We start from the raw sequence: 20,607 nt of genomic DNA, 5'->3' as shown, positions 1-20,607 counted from the left end.
TTCCTATACAATATGAGAATGAGATAATGTTATCTATCTTAAAGATATCAGTCACTAAATAGCTTATTGCAAGATATTTTGAGCAACAAGACAATTAACAAGCAAAGTTTCAAATTTCTTGAAAGTCAGGATAATCAACTAGAAAATGTGTGCCTAGGTGTCGAAATGAAATTAGAAAAGCAAGGAATAAGTTTCTGTTCCATTACGTACCCACGAGTTAATCTCTCTTAGCTCTATAACTGAGCTTAGTTAGTTTCCTCATTTCCTACATCAGCTAAATGAGGCCAGCCATAGTGATTTATTTTACATTTACAATTGTGCAGCTACCCTAAACTCACAAGCTGTTTGTAATACAGCAGCATGCAATCAATTAGGCAGAACTTTTGAAATCATTACAAAGATATCTTACAAATATGAATTTGCCAAACAGTACAGTATTCCAATATATATGACTACGATGATATTTTGCAGTCGGATATTTTTTTAATATTACAGTACTGTAATACTATTTTTTAACACACACAAGTGATAAGTTTAGCACAAGAAAGATCGTGCTTTTGTCAAGAATGTCATCCATATTATTAATTAATAATATTTAAAGATCAGGCTAAAAAAGTAAAACCACGTTCAATTTTTATCTGCATTTAATACTATGGTATAAACCATGTTCTAACATTTGTGAAACTTCACCTATAACAACAACCTCCAGACAACCTCACATATTTGTACATGCCACCAAGAAAGAAATCGAAGACCGTATATATATGTATGTATACTATACTGTATTTGAAATTTATAAAAAATTTAAGATGATCAATAAATAAAAATGTTCTTTTCGGTATTCTGGTGATACACGTACTGTACTCCTTTTGCGCCACACATGAATAATTACAACTCTAGAAAACTAGATCTGAAGATACAAAAAAATAATACTCATGTTTCCAAAAATTAATAAAATTATTCATAATAACGATATAAGAAATAGAGCATTCATTCAAGTTTATCACCTCTACTGCAGTTTGTAATGCAATATAAATGAATAATAAAATTCCTATGAAATCAAAATACTTTCATTGTAAAAATGTAAATACTGTAAAACCAAAATTTTATTATAGACAAATTAATACCGGGCAAATTCCATAGAACCTTATCTTCACTGTTATAACAAAACTTTCTATTTAAATTGTTTAATTTGAGACATTAAAGAGCAGAGACAGAGCAAAGGTTAAATTGGTCACTTGTCTTCAATAACAGCTACATCACTATGAGGGTTATTGAATAGCAAGTGTTCCAACCACCTGAGTAACCTGAGGCTGGTGCAGAACAGTGTTGAACCAACGAGTTAGACAAGGCATCGTCTTCCGAATTGCACCATCCAGACTATTTTGGAAAGCCGGTATCAGCGATGCAAACACACTTATATCAGCAAGCGATATTCTCTCTCCAACTAGGAAAGTATGATCACGAAGGTAAACATTAAGCTTCTGCAACTCCTTCATAGCAGCTTCACGTGCACCACCTTCATTACTCCCGTTCTTGGACGTTGGCGGAACAACCATCCCCGAGCACACAAATGGCAATAAAAGACTGTCAGCAGTCGACATCCAACTTAAGACCTGTCCTTGATCAGCTGTACTTCCCCCCTTGAGTGTAGCAGGTGCAAGATACCAGGCTGGTGCTACACTCCCAACCAGAGTCCCAGTTGGAGTTTCTAGGCCAGGAACTACACTCGAGCCAAACCGAGAAATATATTGTTCAGTAACATTTGTTACTCCAATCTTGAAATCCTCTGAAATTGTGATGTCTGTCCCAGAATATTTAGCAGCTATAAGTGCTGGAAAGGCACGGACATTGTTAAGGTACGAATGAAGTACTAGTCCGTTTTTCGTGCCCTGAACAGTTTCTTTATTTGTACTCTGACTTGCTCCCTTTTCATTCTTACTCCGACTTGCCCCCTTTTCACTTTTACTCCGACTTTCTCCCTTTTCACTCTTACTCTGAATGTCCTTTGGTTGGTTTACATTACTAGTAACAGTTTGAGGAGCAGCCAAGACTACTGCTCCAACACCTAATTTCTCTTGGGCAAATTTTTCAGAAAGGGTCAATGCCTCCTTCAAAGCATTCACATTAGTGCCGCTCACCTGAGCAGACTCGGGTTTGCCACCACCTTTGCCATTTAAGAGAGTTATCAAATTTTTAACCCATTCATCAGCTTTTAAACCTTTGGCAACCTCATTCTTTGGAACAGATGCCATAGCAAGAATTTTTCCAGTGTCGTCATCAGCACTAATAAATAGAGATGGAGGTCCATTCTTTACCTCCTTCAAGGCATCATTAATGACTTTATTCTGAGCAAATGCCTTCATTTCAGTCACTAAATATGGAATGTTAGCGTTAGCTGCCAGCAGATTCTTCGTAATCTGAATAGCCTGCTTTGAAATTGCTGCTTTTCGTGCCCTGTCTGCATCACCATGGACTTTCTTGATGGCTTCAACTGCCTTCCGTAGCTCTTCCTTTTTCCAGTGTTGAATATGTGCATGATTAATATCCATTAATACTTCTGTGAGAAGGCGAATAACTTCTCTGAATGGAATATCATTTCCTTCTATTTTTTTCTTTAACATGTTGATTTCATTCTCTAGATGTGAAGCTTTGTTTAAGGCTTTAATAGCATCCGGACCAGTGACAGCAACAATTCGCCGTATTCCTTTTGCAATAGCTTCCTCACTGACAATAACAAAATCTCTCACATGACCAGTATAAAGGAGGTGAGTCCCACCACAGAATTCAATGCTAGTGACACTTCCAGCTGGACTCTGAGGGTCAGCTTCCAAAGTTTCAACTGGGATGCCCACAGAAACCACCCTTACCGGATCTGGGTATACTTCTCCAAACACTGCACGCAGGCCCTGAATGCTCTTTGCAACAGACAGTTGTGCAGTTTTAGCATAAACTGGTTTATTTTCTTTGACCATTTCTCTGGCAATTTCTTCAGTCTTCCTCACCTGATCTACAGTCATGGCACCCTTGCTTGTAAAATCAAATCGAAGTCTGTCAGGAGCCACCAAGGAGCCCTTTTGGTCTGCCTCTGCAGAGAGCACTTGGCGCAGAGCAAAATTTAGAATGTGAGTGCCTGTGTGATTATTCATAAGTTGCTTCCTGCGCTCCCAGTCAAAACTAAGATTTAAGTCATCTCCAAGACTTATTGAACCTTCAACCACACCAACATGGCACACAAAACCACCTTTCACTTCCACCGACTCTACCTTAAATTCAGTTTCTTCATCGTTAATTTTAATCATAAATCCTTCATCAAACATCTGACCACCACTTTCAGCATAGAAGTTTGTCTTATCAAGAATGATACTACATCTATTTCCAGATGTAGCCTTCTCTACAAACTGGTTGTTATGCCTAATAGCAATGACTTTCCCAATGCATGACTGGAACTTGTAAGTTGATGCAGGAGTCTCTTCAGCAGAATATGCAAACTTTAAACTGTCATCTGTGAACGGCACATTCCTACTTTTAAGATCTTCAATGGCATGAACATCCAGCCTGAAGGAATTATCCCTGTCTTTATTCTCCCCTCTTGATTTTTCCTGAGCTTCCTTCTTATTTTCTTCAAAGCTTACCATATCAACAGCCAGACCTTTCTCTTCAGCCATTAACTGGGTCAGGTCAACTGGGAACCCGTAAGTATCATAAAGCCTCCATGCCACATCACCCGGAACTACACGACTCCCACCAAGTTTCCCTATGGTACGCCCAAACATTTTCTCTCCCCTGACTAGAGTTTTCAAAAACTGCAATTCCTCTTCGTTTATTACATCTTTAATATATTCTGGGTCTTTTGACACTTCTGGGAAAGCATCCTTTAGTAACTTGACTACTACATCAACGAGATCAGCAAACATTCCTGGTTTCATTCCCAACTTCTCTGAAGCATAACGAATACCTCGCCTCAAAATTCGCCGCAGAACATAACCTCTTCCTGTGTTATCAGGCATGCCACCATCAGACAATGCTATTGTTAGAGTTCGGATGTGATCAGCTAATACCCTATAAGCCATGTCAGTTCCATCAACATCCTCCTCGCCAACTTTACCAGAGTATGGCTTACTACCCGATGACTTTTCAATGGCTTCGAAAATCGGCATGAAAAGATCAGTATCATAATTAGATCTCTTGTTTTGAAGAATTGACACCAGACGTTCAAGACCCAAACCACAGTCAATATGTTTTTTGGGCAAAGATTTCAGAGAGCCATCTGCTTCTCTATTGAACTGCATAAATACAAGATTCCATATCTCCAAAACATCTGGGTCATCCATATTGACAAGGTGGGGAACATGACGCCCTCCAATACGATCAAAGTGAATCTCAGAGCACGGTCCGCATGGCCCTGTTTCCCCCATTTCCCAAAAGTTGTCTTTCATATTCCCAGGCAATATGCGATCTTCTGGTACACCCAAGTCTTGCCAGATCTGCTTACACTCCAGATCTGGTTCAAGGCCCTGTCTTGTGTCACCTCCAAAATAGGTGACATATAGACGTTCTTTAGGTAACTTGTACCAGTTAACAAGAAGATCCCAAGCCCAAGCACATACCTCTTTCTTGAAGTAATCCCCAAAAGACCAGTTGCCCAACATTTCAAAGAAAGTGTGGTGGTACACATCCTTGCCAACATCATCAAGATCGTTATGTTTTCCACCAGCACGGATGCACTTCTGAGAGTTGACAGCACGCACCAAGTTGGCCATGTCACTGCTGGGATCTACAGTTCCTATAAAAATGGGCTTAAATTGATTCATGCCCGCATTAGCAAAAAGCAATGTAGGGTCATCATGAGGAATGGTCGGGGAGCTGTGTTGATAGGTGTGGTTGTGCTGCTTTTGGAAGTAGTCAAAAAACATCTGCCTTACTTCTGCACTCTTCATTTTGCCTGTAAATAAATTAAGATTATCAATACTTAAAAATCCATATAAAGTAGGCCTAGGTAATTAACATATAAATTCACAATGGTAAACAATATTCAGTATATTATGCCCATGATATGTGTAGGAGATGCATTCCTGGAAAATATGTGCAAATTTAAACCACAAAAATTAAAGAGATGCATTCCATACACCATAAAAAAAATCAGTTTATTTTCCACTATCTCAACAAAACACACCACAGTAATGCACACAATAAAAGTACTCTTACAACATCCTTACCATAAATACTCCCCAGTCTGCAATAATGAATGTACCACCAACATCATTATTATTATTATTATTATTATTATTATTATTATTATTATTATAAGTAGAAAAAGTCTTATTAAGGGAGGGATTGCAAGTGTGAAACATTTTGATTAAACTAACTTAGGATGTATTCACTTTAAGCAGTATTAAACTTGTGCACTACTTACATAGGCTAAGCTAGTAGGAGCTATGGTAGTGTCGTTTACACGTACACAGACACTACTTTTTCCTTTGAGCATACACCTCAAGTACGTCCTGGTACACATTAGAGGGAGGAGATCACATCACACACTTGTCTCACAACCACCATACTGCAGACCAACTGTACTTGTACACAGCTTGCATAGGTACCATTATAAATATTTAAAAAAAAACAGTTCTTGTAATATTTACATATATCATTTCACAAATTATTCAGCCATTATCATTACCCAGTTTTCTGCCTCCATGGCACAGAGGAACCAGAAAGAAAAAAGATAAATAATATAGTGAAAGGTATGTGTACCATCGTGGTATACGATCATACCATCTTGCGAATAAACAAATCCACAAGGGCCGTGATGGGGATTCAAACCTACGCACGGGATGTTCCCGGATGCGCCCTAGTCAACTGTACCATAAAATGGTCAATAGAATTGCAACCTGGAGTGCTACTGCCCTCACGAGGATCCCGAAGCTTTCTCCAAAGCCTAACCCAAAGTTTCACACAATTCCCCCCATGCACTCGGGCTCTGTCAACCAGATGTTCTACCTCTACGCCCTTACTGATATATATGAATATATATCAATAAGTGATATATTGTTCACTGGATATATCACATTAATGTGATTTCTGTGTGTATATCATCTTGCGTATAGGTTGGCCGCTGGTGAGTTGGCAACACTTTCTCACCTACAAACAGCACTAGTCAGTTTTCCTCTTAGGTACTGGGGGTAATGTGTGTAAGAGTGACGAGATCCAACAAGGTAATATTGAGCTGCTCAGTTCTTTAAAAAAAATATGTATGTGTGTAATAAAAAAAAATAACTGGCTTCAAATTTATTTATTTATTTATATACAAGAGGGTACATTGGGTTTATGAGAGAACGGAGACTTGAAGTTTGACATTCTTGCACTAGCAAGAATGCAAAGGCAGCATAGCGTTTCGGGCAGAATAATAATAGTAACAATATTGTTATTTAGCTAAATGAACTGTCTTCAGTTACTGCTAGTACATACAGTGCCTAAAGCCACTATTATGCAAAGCGTTTCGGGCAGGAAAAACTTTAATGACTAATACTTAATACTAAATGAGTATAAAGAATAAAATGTGTTGAGAACAAATAAAAATAATGATAAAAAGGGGGAAACATGGCTGAAAAAGCAGCACAAATACAAATAGGTCGACAAACAGCGTTGTTTAAGAAAACAGACATGAGTTGACAATAGAGGGGTAAGGTAGGTTACAGGGAATTTATTAGGTAGTGCTTCGTTTTTATCTTAAACTGGTTGAGAGAGGTACATAATATAGTAGTAGTAGTGTATAATAAACTACTAAACTATTTATTAGAACACAAGCTTTGTCGAGTGGCGTGTTGAGGCTTGGACGGTCCTGACCCTCCGGCCCGACCAACTCTTCGCCCCACCAAACACCGCAATAAAACCACCACCTACGACCCTTCCAACGGTGGACCTGACGCCCCTGCACCTGTGGGCTCCTGCACAGCGGCCGCGAGAGCTTACCTCGAGGACCAGGTGGCTGCTTAGGGAATAAATCTGGAGAGAGACGCGGGAGAGAGAGTACCCGGGCCGCCTGACAGCTGATCACACCACAACACTCTCCTCTCCCCCCACGTGTCCGCTCCCGCCTCTCCTCACTCCACTCTCACTTTCTCCACTATGCTTCACCTTATAAATTACCGAGATTTAATAATCCAGGTGATATCACCACCGAATGTAATCGATAAGGGAAATATCTTAGCTATTTCTTGTGGGGTTAACGGATTGTGGGGGATTATGACGTCACAAGACGCTCGGCTTCCTTGTTGAGTGTACTTGTGGTCCGTCGCGAACCTATTCTTGATTTAACAATATACATTACGTTTTGTAATTAGCTTATCAAAACTGTAAGTTGGTAAGCTAGATGAGTTTTGCAGTTCAGTCCGTGAGCTTATTATGTGCCTCTGTAACCCTCTCCACTTCTGTCCTCAGGGCGGGTATGTTGTGCATTATAAATGAAGCAGACCGGGTGACGTAACACTAGTCTGCCATTACGTTATTTCTTTATTTTTTTTTTTATTTTTATTTTGAGATATATACAAGAGTTGTTACATTCTTGTACAGCCACTAGTACGCGTAGCGTTTCGGGCAGGTCCCTGGAATACGATCCCCTGCCGCGAAGAATCGTTTGAGAGAGAGTTTGCATCACCTGTAGTTCTAGACCAAATATAAACTGTATAAACAAAATTAGATGTATAATATATAATCAATTACACACCATATACAGTCAATTACGTACAAAATACAAGTTACGTGTGCCTCATTGCATATAACATGCGTGGTCCCGTTGTTCCACTATATACATATAAGTAAATGTACAATATATTCCGGTATTTTATTATATACCACGTACATAGTAATAATAGCAATAATAACTAAGTTTCTATGATATTCTATTTGTAACTGGGGGAACTATCCAACTCATTATTTATCTTCCTTTGTTTTATTTATTTCATGTTTTGGTTGATTAGACACAGAGCTTAGTGTTTTTTATAATCATTTAGTAGAAATTGAAAATGAAATTGAAATAAGTTTATTGAGGTAAAATACACACAAAGGGATGAGGTAGCTCAAGCTATTTTCACCCCGTTCAGTGCATCGTGTTAATACATACATAGCCTTAGTAGAAAGCCTTGGGATAAGCAAGCGACTATAAGGAAAAGAAGGTAATGGTTCAATTGCACGGGAGACATCTCCCGTCACGCAGGGTGCAGTCGCACCTCCACAGATCTCCAGTAGCAGCTCTTGATACTGGTAATGGCTCCAAAGGGCCACCACTTACGGGCTATTCATGCCCGTGCCACCTTTTGGGTGGCTTAATCTTCATCAACCAATCGGTTCAACTGTATAAATCTCTGTCATTTGGATTACTGTATCCAAGCATGGAGACCTCATTTTCAGAAGGACATCGTTGTTCTGGAGAAGGTGCAACACTGGGCAACTATCAATTGAAACGCTATGCGTGCTAGTGGCTTTACAAGAATGTAAAATCAACTTTATTTCTATGTTCCCTCTTAACCCCGCATTGTACCTTCTTGTATATAAATAAATAACTAAATAAATAACTAGCTAAATAAATAAATATACATTTTTATCTTCCTTGTAAAAATAATTTAGTTTATCATAAATATAAAATGTGGAACGTTTTCTTTTGTTATATTCACATTCCAGAGTCAAGTCAACTCTAGCTTGTTGACTTAGGAACACTTGAAGACCCTGGGGCTAACAACACTGCAAACCAGGTATGACGGCGGATCTTATTGAAACTTTTAAAATACTGAATAAGTTAGAGGATGTTGATCCGGATATTTTCATCAGAAGGTCAGACGTAACACAAACAAGGAGCAACGGTTTCAAGCTCAACAAGCCACAATGTTTGACTGAGAACAGGAGATGCTTTTTCACCCCCAGGGGTTATAAACCCATGGAACCGCCTACCCGCCGAAGCCGTAACTGCCAAAACTGTGCTGAGTCTCAAAATATACATGGAAAAGATCATCAAGGCACATTCAAATTAAAAATCAAATGTTTATTCAGGTAAAAGTACATACATAGAAGATGAATTACAAACATAATGTTGGATTTATAACTGGGATAAGGATATATGAGAGAGTAATAGAGCGTCACCAGGGCAGGGCGAGGTACATAATATCCAATCTTACAATGAATGCCAACAGATTTAGAAACTTTGTTTTCTATATTTACAATGTGTCCCTGGAAATTCAGCTTGTTATCGACGAGGACACCAAGGAATTCACCATCTACTTTGTTACTAATTTGGATATTGTTTATTCTTAGATTAATTTGATTTGAGGATTTATTACCAAACAAAATACTGTATACTGTAGAAGGTTTTGTCAATGTTAAGGGTGAGTTTGTTAGCAGTTAGCTAAATGGGGGGGACCTACGACAAGCCACCGGCTTCCTGTCCTCGTCGAGGCCACTAGGGTTAGTGGCCCTCAGGTAAATCAGGTAAAATTCTTTCCATTAGACAGTTGAAAAGGAGGGGGCTAAGTATACCTCCTGTATTTTGTGTGTATGTAGGATAGTGGAGTGCTTTTTGCCCTGCGTCTTTGAGTGACGCTGTCGTTTTGTTTGAGTTTGTCAAGCTTGCCCTTGATTACCATTTGAGCCTCTGTGGATTCTGTGAGATTTTGTTATACCAACAATATTTAAATCAATTTTGTGCCCATGGCTTTAAGGATTGACCAGAGAGTGTTTATTTGTGTAGAAGCATTACATACTTCTTGGTAAGTGTACTTAATTGGTGGCAGGTGTGTTGTTTGCTCAACAGCAACAGTTGTCTGTTAGCAGCAACTCGAACACCTATGTCTCTATTACTTTGAGTATATTTGTTAGGAGTAATTAGGTGAGTGGCTATGTTGAATCATTTTCTTGGGGCTCTAATACCTCTACCTGTTCTAGATGGAGACCTTATCCTCCATATGACCAATGCGGCATTTGTTTCCTCCGTTTGGTTATGTCTTGGTGAGCTCCATACTGTTTAAGTAGGCTGGAGAGCTTCGAGAGTATTTAGAACTAGGAAGCTCTAAATACTGTAGCTTTCATTGTTATGTCTTTAGCATTACAGATCCTCACAGCCCTAATGATTTTGTTTTTTTGTTTAGGTCTTTACAGTTACATACTGTGGCTTTCACGTTTAGGTCTTTCTTGTATTTTTTTTATTTATATATAAAAGAATTCCTACATTCTTGTACAGCCAGAAGTCTTTACAGCCAGTGAAGTCTTTAGCATTATAGATCCTCACAGCCCTAAATACTGTAGCTTCTATGCTTAGGTCTTTAGAATTTTTGTTGTTTGTGGCTCTGATAGGTATATGTACAACTATTATCAATTGAAACGCTATGCGTGCTAGTGGCTTTACAAGAATGTAAAATCAACTTTATTTCTATGTTCTCTCTTAACCCCGCATTGTACCTTCTTGTATATAAATAAATAACTAAATAAATAACTAAATAAATAAATAAATATACATTTTTATCTTCCTTGTAAAAATAATTTAGTTTGTCATAGATATAAAATTGGAACGTTTTCTTTTGTTATATTCACATTGAGAAAACTTATGCAATTTGGTTCAAATTCAAATGTTTATTCAGGTAAAAGTACATACATAGAAGATGAATTACAAACATAATGCTGGGTTTATAGACAGAGCTAGTACATTACACATTAGAGGTAGTACATACAATACCTAAAGCCATTAATACGCATAGTACTCTCTCATCTATCCTTATCTCAACTATGGTATTTGTGCTTGGGGTTCTACTACCCAAAATCATTTACGTCCTCTAATTACTGAACACAAAGCTGCTATTAGGACAATCTCTAACTCTGGCCCCAGACATCACTCGGTACCCCTACTCAAATCTCTGAATATGTTAGATATTAAGTCCCTGCACATCCTCTCATGTGTATTATATATATATAAAACGCTGAACTGTAATGTCAGTCCTGACCTTAAAAGCTTCCTAGAAGGTTGTAACAGATCCCATGAGCACCACACCAGAAACAAACACCTATTTGATATTCCAAGAGTACGACTTAGTCAAACTAGAAATGCTTTACAAATCAAGGGACCTCGAATGTGGAATGACCTTCCCAATTATGTTAAAGACTGTACCTCTCCCAACCAGTTTAAGATAAAAACTAAGTACCACCTAATTAACTCAATGTAACCTACCTCACCCGCAAAATGTCAACCCATGTCTTCCATTTTCAACAATGCTGTTTTGTTGACCAAATTGTATTTTATCTTTTTTTTTCTGCCATGTTCCCCCCCCCCCACCTTCCCATTCTTTTCTTATTTTTTCTCAACACAATTTATACTTTAATCTCAATTAGTATTAAGTTTTAGTCTTAGTGTTTTTCCTGCCCGAAACGCTTTGCGTAATAGTGGCTTTAGGCATTGTATGTACTAGCTCTATCTATAAATCCATCAACTTTTGTATCTTACCTTGTATGTATGTACTTTACCTGAATAAATATTTGTATTTGTAATATGTGGCATGTTCTTACTTGTTTCATATTTCAAACTTAAGAGGAAATTTATGTTTTTTTGTCTTGCTGCTCTTGTTTGCTGCCTCGTGTCCAATGCTGTCTTCCCTTCTTGCGCCGGTTCCTTGGTAGATTACTGTGATCTTGTGTTCTTGTGATCTTGCCGCCTCTACGCTCTCACTCCAACATTAAGAGTCGTAATGGCTTGGCACTTTCCCCTGACGTCGCCTTCCCCCTCCCCCCACCATCTTCCTTCACTTCCGTCCCCATATATCTGGCCTGCACATGCTTGCTTTCAGTTACAGCCCCGCACCTGTGCCAGGTAAGTCCACTACGAGCTCACCATAGCCTGTGCTACTTGGAACTTTTTGTTCCCAGTAGCTGAATCTAAAACAACAACATGCTTGCATTCTGTCAGTTGTTACTGACGTAGGCTCCCCTGCTGGATTGAAAGCGCTATGGCATTTCCTCATCTTTCAATGTGGTTAACTGGCATACAGAGCGGATCTTATTGAAACTTTTAAAATACTGAACAAGTTGGAGGATGTTGATCCGGACAATTTCTTCAAAAGGTCAGATGTAACATGAACAAGGAGCAACGGTTTCAAGCTCAACAAGCCACAATGTAGGACTGAGAACAGGAGATGCTTTTTGACCCACAGGGTTATAAACCCATGGAACCGCCTACCCGCTGAAGCCGAAAAAAACAAAACTTTGTTAGGTTTTAAAATACACTTGGAGAGGACCATCAAAGTATATGGAGGGAGGGGGATCTTTAACAAGCCACCAGCTTCTTGTCCTCGCCGAGGCTTGGTGTCTTCTTTTGATAATTACTTACATCCTGTCCTTATCGAGGCCAGTAGTGTTAGTGGCCCTCAGGTAAATCAAGTAAGGTGATTACTGTTATAGATCATTCCGTGCATGGTTATTAATAAATATATGTGACCCATTTGGGAGAGTCTACTTCCTTTGGTGTCGATCACAGTGTACCGTAAGATGGGCCAGCAGATCATGGGTGTGGGAGAGCTAGAAGAAGGACGAGCGACGTGTGCCGTGGCCATAGGTGATAGGGCAGTAGGTCCTGGCATTCATTTGAGACACTTTCCCAAGTCTCAGCTGTGTCTGGGTACCAAGTCACTATGGCAGTATGTTCACTCACAGGATAGTGACGCTGGCCAATACTATCTGTATGGCGGTATGTTCACTCACTGGATAGTGACGCTGGCCAATACTCTCACTATGGCGGTATGTTCACTCACAGGATAGTGACGCTGGCCAATACTCTCACTATGGCGGTATGTTCTGTCACGGGGAAGACAAAAGGCAGCGCCTCGTCAAGCTCCACCGGTAACACTCCGTCACTGCTCTCTTCACAGCATCCTCACTGTCGGCTCTATACTCACTTTCCCTCGTGACGAACTCGACGATTAATCCCTGTGTACACTAGCCCCCAAAACACAGGGACCTCGCAGCACCTCTGGGAACTCACTAGGCTACCTTCTGTCCCCAGAGAGTGACAGGTAGAGTGGCAGGTGTCTACCTTGGCCACCTAGTTATCCAGCTATTGTGATCATCTGGGTTCTAACCTGCGCCCAACGCAGAAGAAATTACTTGAATATTCCCCTCTAGTCCTCTTGAACATGAGGCTACGTTCCCCGATTTAATTTAATCTTTATTCCTGTACTAAAGTGGCTAGTACCCTACTGTCAGGCTTTCACACACACACACACACACACACACACACACACACACACACACACACACACACACACACACACACACACACACACACACACACACATATATATATACATATATATATATATATATGTCGTACCTAATAGCCAGAACGCACTTCTCAGCCTACTAATCAAGGCCCGATTTGCCTAATAAGCCAAGTTTTCATGAATTAATGTTTTTTCGTCTACCTAACCTACCTAACCTAACCTAACCTAGCTTTTTTTGGCTACCTAACCTAACGTTACCTATAAATATAGGTTAGGTTAGGTTAGGTAGGGTTGGTTAGGTTCGGTCATATATCTACGTTAATTTTAACTCCAATAAAAAAAAATTGACCTCATACATAGAGAAAAGGGTTGCTTTATCATTTCATAAGAAAAAAATTATAGTAAATATATTAATTCAGGAAAACTTGGCTTATTAGGCAAATCGGGCCTTGAATAGTAGGCTGAGAAGTGAGTTCTGGCTACTAGGTACGACATATATATATATATATATATATATATATATATATATATATATATATATATATATATATATATATATATATGTCGTACCTAGTAGCCAGAACGCGCTTCTCAGCCTACTATGCAAGGCCCGATTTGTCTAATAAACCAAGTTTTCATGAATTAATTGTTTTTCGACTACCTAACCTACCTAACCTAACCTAACCTAACTTTTTCAGATACCTAACCGAACCTAACCTATAAAGATAGGTTAGGTAGGGTTGGTTAGGTTTGGTCATATATCTACGTTAATTTTAACTCCAATAAAAAAAAATTGACCTCATACATAATGAAATGGGTAGCTTTATCATTTCATAAGAAAAATATTAGAGAAAATATATTAATTCAGGAAAACTTGGCTTATTAGGCAAATCGGGCCCTGCATAGTAGGCTGAGAAGTGCGTTCTGGCTACTAGGTACGACATATATATATATATATATATATATATATATATATATATATATATATATATATATATATATATATATATATATATATATATATATATATATATATTTATATATATAATATATATATAATATATATATATATATAATATATATATATATATATTGTAACGGGGGTGGGGGAAATAGCTCTATCTTGTCCATTATTCCACCCCCCCCAGTTAACTAACGAGGCCGGGGGAAACAGCTCTCTCTAGTCCGTTATCCCGTCCCCAGTTAGCTAACTATTCTAGAGCACCCTCCAGAGTTCCTAAGGCAGCCTCTCTCGTTCAACACCTTGTAACCTAGGTATTTGACTACCTAGGTGCTAAGACTACAAGGCGTCGTAACTGGATCAGTTACCCGAAACTCTAGAGAGAACTCTAGAATACAGAATCATTGCCACAAACGTATAAGAGAAAGCGAAAGGAAAGAAATGAATAGTGAAGTAATTAGTGAGGGTTTGGGGTGAGAGGGAGAGAGGTGGGAGGAGCGAGGAGGGTCATTAGTTGAAAGTGAGAGTTTAGAGAAGGGTGGAGGGAGAGGTGTAGATAGGTAGAAGTAGAAGAGTAGATAGTAGAAGTAGAAATGCTGCCACCATCCATTCATGATCATTACATACAAGACAAGGAATGGAACTTGCCTGTATCACAAAATTCTCAAAGGATGTTATCATGAGTTCATTATTAGTATGTTCCCTCTGTACCATGTATCAACTCCAAACATGTACTCATTAAATCATGAAACCAGTAATCACCGAGGCTTTCTCACCTCAACTCAAAGCTCTAGGGAACAAAGACGATTTAAATAATAAGTTCATGTATTTCACATACTAAGTATCATAATATAAGCAATCCAATTAAAATGTTAAAGAGAGTCATCATCCAAGAATTCGAGAACCCTACAACTTGACTGCCCCTGATCATCACACAACATATGTAAACACGACCAAGTCACCTTACTGCTCAACTCACCAAGTGTCTCTGCCTATAGCTGGATAGAGGGGGGGGGGTCTGTAGTTGACAGAGACTCCCGCCCTGCCGGCCGACAGCCTCCCTGCTAGGGCCGTCTCCTCTGCAATCCTGACTGCCGTTCTCTCTGTTAATGCTTCATGCTGGATAGCTCTCCGAGTTTATATTGGGGAACCTAGTAGCTAACTCCGCCCACAAGTAGATAGCCTCCGGCACTACCAAGCCACTCCTTAAACGTCGGCATGTTTGAAGGCTACCAGACTACAATTAAGAGATTAGTAGAAGCAAGGTGAAATTCGCATGATCTGACCTCAGGTCACTTGAGGTCATTAACGCTTTGAGGTGTGAGATCTCAGGCAGACAACTGGCGCCTCTCAGATCCTTGTCTGTGACTCATGTACTCTATGTATGTATTAAACTAAACCAAACACTTTTACAGTGTTACATCTCCCCTTCTCCCCGAAATAAAGTTTTTGCAACACTGCTAAAGCAAGCTAGCTGTGTGCAAGAACTTTATTAACGAAAAAAAAATTCATCCTAGCTAAACAAATATACATCATCCTACTCTAAAAAATGAAATATATAGACAGACGTCCATTGTCTCTGGCTGGGCGACGTCACTGCTTGGTCTTGTAGATAATCCTGTACCACCTTTCTTCAACACAACTGCCTCCGTCGCTTCTCCGTCGTTAACGCACAACAACCCTTGGTCAACCCGAAAGCCGTTACTACTTGAACTGCGCACAGGACCGTGGAATTCGGTTGTCCCAGCTGATCTGTAATTGGCCCTACGTCAGTCACCATGAGAGACGTATATTGGGGTTCTTCACAGCTATAGGGACTACAAGTTTCGAGACCTTCATATAGTTGCCAACAGTAGAAATCCCATCCTACTCTTCTTCCTCCCTGTTGCTCCAGCACGCCTCCTTCAGAGAGCTACTTCTGACAGCCACATCAAGTCCGCATGACACAGGAAGAATCACTCAACAGAGCTACCTGCTTGCAGGAGGGGCGGCCAGTTAAGGCAAACGATCCTGTCTTGCAATTACGCTCCCTGCAATGATGCTGACACCAGCAAGGGACACGAGGCATCGTGTCTCACTCAGCTTGGTCTTATCTTCTTCTTCTTCTTTCTTCTTTCTTCTCTCTTCCTTCTTCTCTCTTCTTTCTTCTCTCTTCTTTCTTCTCTCTTCCTCCTCCCATGGGTCTTTGACAAGCGACCTGGGGTCCATTGGGGTCTGTCCGTCCTGGGGTCCATCCTGGGTAGACCGATGTTGGTGGGACAGACTGGAGTCGTTGTTGCTCCTCTTGCATCTTTACTGGGTCGTCTGGGGTCGTCTGCAGAACGACCTGGGGTCCACTGGGGGTCCGTCCGTCTTGGGGTCCACTGTGGTCCGTCCGTCCTGGGGTCCACTGGGTAGACCAATGTTGACCGACCGAGAGGGCTGCATCTTGGGGTCCCCTGGGGTGGTGGTGGTGGTGGAGCCATGACCTCCAGGTAGTGGGCTGGTCGTGGTGGTGGTGATAAACGCCCCTGAGTGTGGTACACAGCAGTCGTCTCCCTCTTCTGTATATGCGTCGCGCCTCTCCTCTGGCTCCCACCTGTGAATTGAACATAAAGGCGACAATACCCGTGTTCCATGCTGTTGTGTGACCCTGTAGTTTGTATAGGGTTACTCAGTTATATCATAACGCTCTCCTCCTGGCAACAACTACACTTCAATTTTTTTTTTAATAATCCAATTAACTCTGAATGATATTGACTTGGTGGAACATAAAACAGTAACAGAGTAAAGTTAGAGAAGAGAGAATAAGGTCATCACTACTTTTAACTTGTCACACAAAAAAAAATCAACACTAATAGACAAAACGCTAGCCTAACTTAACTGTACCGTTCCTAATCTCAAGTACTTAATTAACCGTTACTCCCACCCTTAACCTACAGCCACCTACGTGACCCAGAGTGTTTCCCTAGCATCTCCGCCGGTCAACAACTCCAAACTGTTGCCACCCCTGTGACCAGACTATCTAACGTCGAGCGTCCCCAACGTGAAGTCTACTGACATACTAAGCCTCCCCCTAGTATGCTGTACAATACCAGTACACCTCGGGTTATTGCGTTCAAATGGAGTAAAACAGTCGATCGCAATAATCTGAGCAGACTCACCACTTAAAACTACTTAAGAACTACACCTGCCACTCCCCACTGACCTGGAGACCAGCGGTGGCTGGGTGTCCCCGTGGGACATGCGAGGTCACCTGTCACACTCAGGTAAGCTCCACTACCCACCAACCGCTAAGTTCCAAAATCACCAAATCTTATCACTAGCATAAAATACTACACACGCAAGTTCTGGTGAACATTCCCTGAACACCACAAAACTCACAAAATCACTAAACCACAACACTAGAGAATCACTATCTCCTAGCCTGAAAAAAGCTCGCTAAATCGCGAAAGTAAAACACCTGTCAAGATCTCCCTGATAGCGCCTGAACGGCAAAAAGGACACGTGGGACTGAACAATGTTAAAAGAACACCATCTACCTACAACATTGTTCAACACCGCTGCCAACATTGTAACGGGGGTGGGGGAAATAACTCTATCTTGTCCATTATTCCACCCCCCAGTTAACTAACGAGGCCGGGGGAAACAGCTCTCTCTAGTCCGTTATCCCGTCCCCAGTTAGCTAACTATTCTAGAGCACCCTCCAGAGTTCCTAAGGCAGCCTCTCTCGTTCAACACCTTGTAACCTAGGTATTTGACTACCTAGGTGCTAAGACTACAAGGCGTCGTAACTGGATCAGTTACCCGAAACTCTAGAGAGAACTCTAGAATACAGAATCATTGCCACAAACGTATAAGAGAAAGCGAAAGGAAAGAAATGAATAGTGAAGTAATTAGTGAGGGTTTGGGGTGAGAGGGAGAGAGGTGGGAGGAGCGAGGAGGGTCATTAGTTGAAAGTGAGAGTTTAGAGAAGGGTGGAGGGAGAGGTGTAGATAGGTAGAAGTAGAAGAGTAGATAGTAGAAGTAGAAATGCTGCCACCATCCATTCATGATCATTACATACAAGACAAGGAATGGAACTTGCCTGTATCACAAAATTCTCAAAGGATGTTATCATGAGTTCATTATTAGTATGTTCCCTCTGTACCATGTATCAACTCCAAACATGTACTCATTAAATCATGAAACCAGTAATCACCGAGGCTTTCTCACCTCAACTCAAAGCTCTAGGGAACAAAGACGATTTAAATAATAAGTTCATGTATTTCACATACTAAGTATCATAATATAAGCAATCCAATTAAAATGTTAAAGAGAGTCATCATCCAAGAATTCGAGAACCCTACAACTTGACTGCCCCTGATCATCACACAACATATGTAAACACGACCAAGTCACCTTACTGCTCAACTCACCAAGTGTCTCTGCCTATAGCTGGATAGAGGGGGGGGGGGGGTCTGTAGTTGACAGAGACTCCCGCCCTGCCGGCCGACAGCCTCCCTGCTAGGGCCGTCTCCTCTGCAATCCTGACTGCCGTTCTGTCTGTTAATGCTTCATGCTGGATAGCTCTCCGAGTTTATATTGGGGAACCTAGTAGCTAACTCCGCCCACAAGTAGATAGCCTCCGGCACTACCAAGCCACTCCTTAAACGTCGGCATGTTTGAAGGCTACCAGACTACAATTAAGAGATTAGTAGAAGCAAGGTGAAATTCGCATGATCTGACCTCAGGTCACTTGAGGTCATTAACGCTTTGAGGTGTGAGATCTCAGGCAGACAACTGGCGCCTCTCAGATCCTTGTCTGTGACTCATGTACTCTATGTATGTATTAAACTAAACCAAACACTTTTACCGTGTTACAATATAATATATATATTATATATATATTATATATATATATATATATATATATATATATAACTGAAAACTCACACCCCAAAAGTGACTCGAACCCATACTCCCACAACTGGTATGTACAGGGACGCCTTAATCTGCTTGACCATCACGACCGGACATAAGGAAGTGATAGCCGAGGCTATATGAACCACTTCCCCGCCGGCACTCGGATGGTAATCTTGGGCATAGCATTTTATCAAATCACCTCATTCTTTGGGGCACACGTGAGGAACACAAATGCAAACAAGCCTGAATGGTCCCCAGGACTATATACAACTGAAAACTCACACCCCAGAAGTGACTCGAACCCATACTCCCACAACTTATGTCCGGTCGTGATGGTCAAGCGGATTAAGGCGTCCCTGTACATACCAGTTGTGGGAGTATGGGTTCGAGTCACTTCTGGGGTGTGAGTTTTCAGTTGTATATAGTCCTGGGGACCATTCAGGCTTGTTTGCATTTGTGTTCCTCACGTGTGCCCCAAAGAATGAGGTGATTTGATAAAATGCTATGCCCAAGATTACCATCCGAGTGCCGGCGGGGAAGTGGTTCATATAGCCTCGGCTATCACTTCCTTATGTCCGGTCGTGATGGTCAAGCGGATTAAGGCGTCCCTGTACATACCAGTTGTGGGAGTATGGGTTCGAGTCACTTCTGGGGTGTGAGTTTTCAGTTGTATATAGTCCTGGGGACCATTCAGGCTTGTTTGCATTTGTGTTCCTCACGTGTGCCCCAAAGAATGAGGTGATTTGATAAAATGCTATGCCCAAGATTACCATCCGAGTGCCGGCGGGGAAGTGGTTCATATAGCCTCGGCTATCACTTCCTTATGTCCGGTCGTGATGGTCAAGCGGATTAAGGCGTCCCTGTACATACCAGTTGTGGGAGTATGGGTTCGAGTCACTTCTGGGGTGTGAGTTTTCAGTTGTATATAGTCCTGGGGACCATTCAGGCTTGTTTGCATTTGTGTTCCTCACGTGTGCCCCAAAGAATGAGGTGATTTGATAAAATGCTATGCCCAAGATTACCATCCGAGTGCCGGCGGGGAAGTGGTTCATATAGCCTCGGCTATCACTTCCTTATGTCCGGTCGTGATGGTCAAGCGGATTAAGGCGTCCCTGTACATACCAGTTGTCGGAGTATGGGTTCGAGTCACTTCTGGGGTGTGAGTTTTCAGTTGTATATAGTCCTGGGGACCATTCAGGCTTGTTTGCATATATATATATATATATATATATATATATATATATATATATATATATATATATATATATATATATATATATGTGTGTGTGTGTGAGAAAGCTGCATGAACGCGCAAGCCATATATCACTAAGAACTCTTTGACCCGACCAGGATTCGAACCCATGTTAGACTCAGTGCGGCCCGTGCATGCGCCAGAATTTGATGAAAAACTGTACCCAAATGGATCCATGAGTGTCGTCGGGGGTTGGTCAGTCAGGGAGCTTAGTTAATAAGCTCCTAGACTGACCAATCCTTATAGACGATCATTGGTGC

General features: G+C 40.9%; 1 protein-coding gene across 1 annotated transcript; it reads right to left on the bottom strand.

The window, feature by feature from the left end:
- Positions 1–626: 626 nt before the first annotated feature.
- AlaRS (alanine--tRNA ligase, cytoplasmic) lies at positions 627–7,112 on the bottom strand. Its single transcript, XM_045769357.2, has 2 exons — positions 6,973–7,112; positions 627–4,945 (listed from the first exon to the last, which is right to left on the bottom strand). The coding sequence occupies exon 2, from the start codon at positions 4,938–4,940 to the stop codon at positions 1,272–1,274; it is 3,669 nt and encodes a 1,222-aa protein (XP_045625313.2). The 5' UTR covers positions 4,941–4,945; positions 6,973–7,112; the 3' UTR covers positions 627–1,271.
- Positions 7,113–20,607: the final 13,495 nt, after the last annotated feature.

Source organism: Procambarus clarkii, chromosome 10 (assembly GCF_040958095.1).
Source record: "Procambarus clarkii isolate CNS0578487 chromosome 10, FALCON_Pclarkii_2.0, whole genome shotgun sequence".
Taxonomy (NCBI): domain Eukaryota; kingdom Metazoa; phylum Arthropoda; class Malacostraca; order Decapoda; family Cambaridae; genus Procambarus; species Procambarus clarkii.
The sequence above is the reverse complement of the archived record's forward strand: the minus strand, read 5'-3'. Positions and strand labels throughout refer to the sequence as shown.

Coding starts and splice junctions, on each gene's coding strand:
- AlaRS (XM_045769357.2), bottom strand. CDS start 4,940: ATGAAGAGTGCAGAAGTAAGGCAGATGTTTTTTGACTACTTCCAAAAG.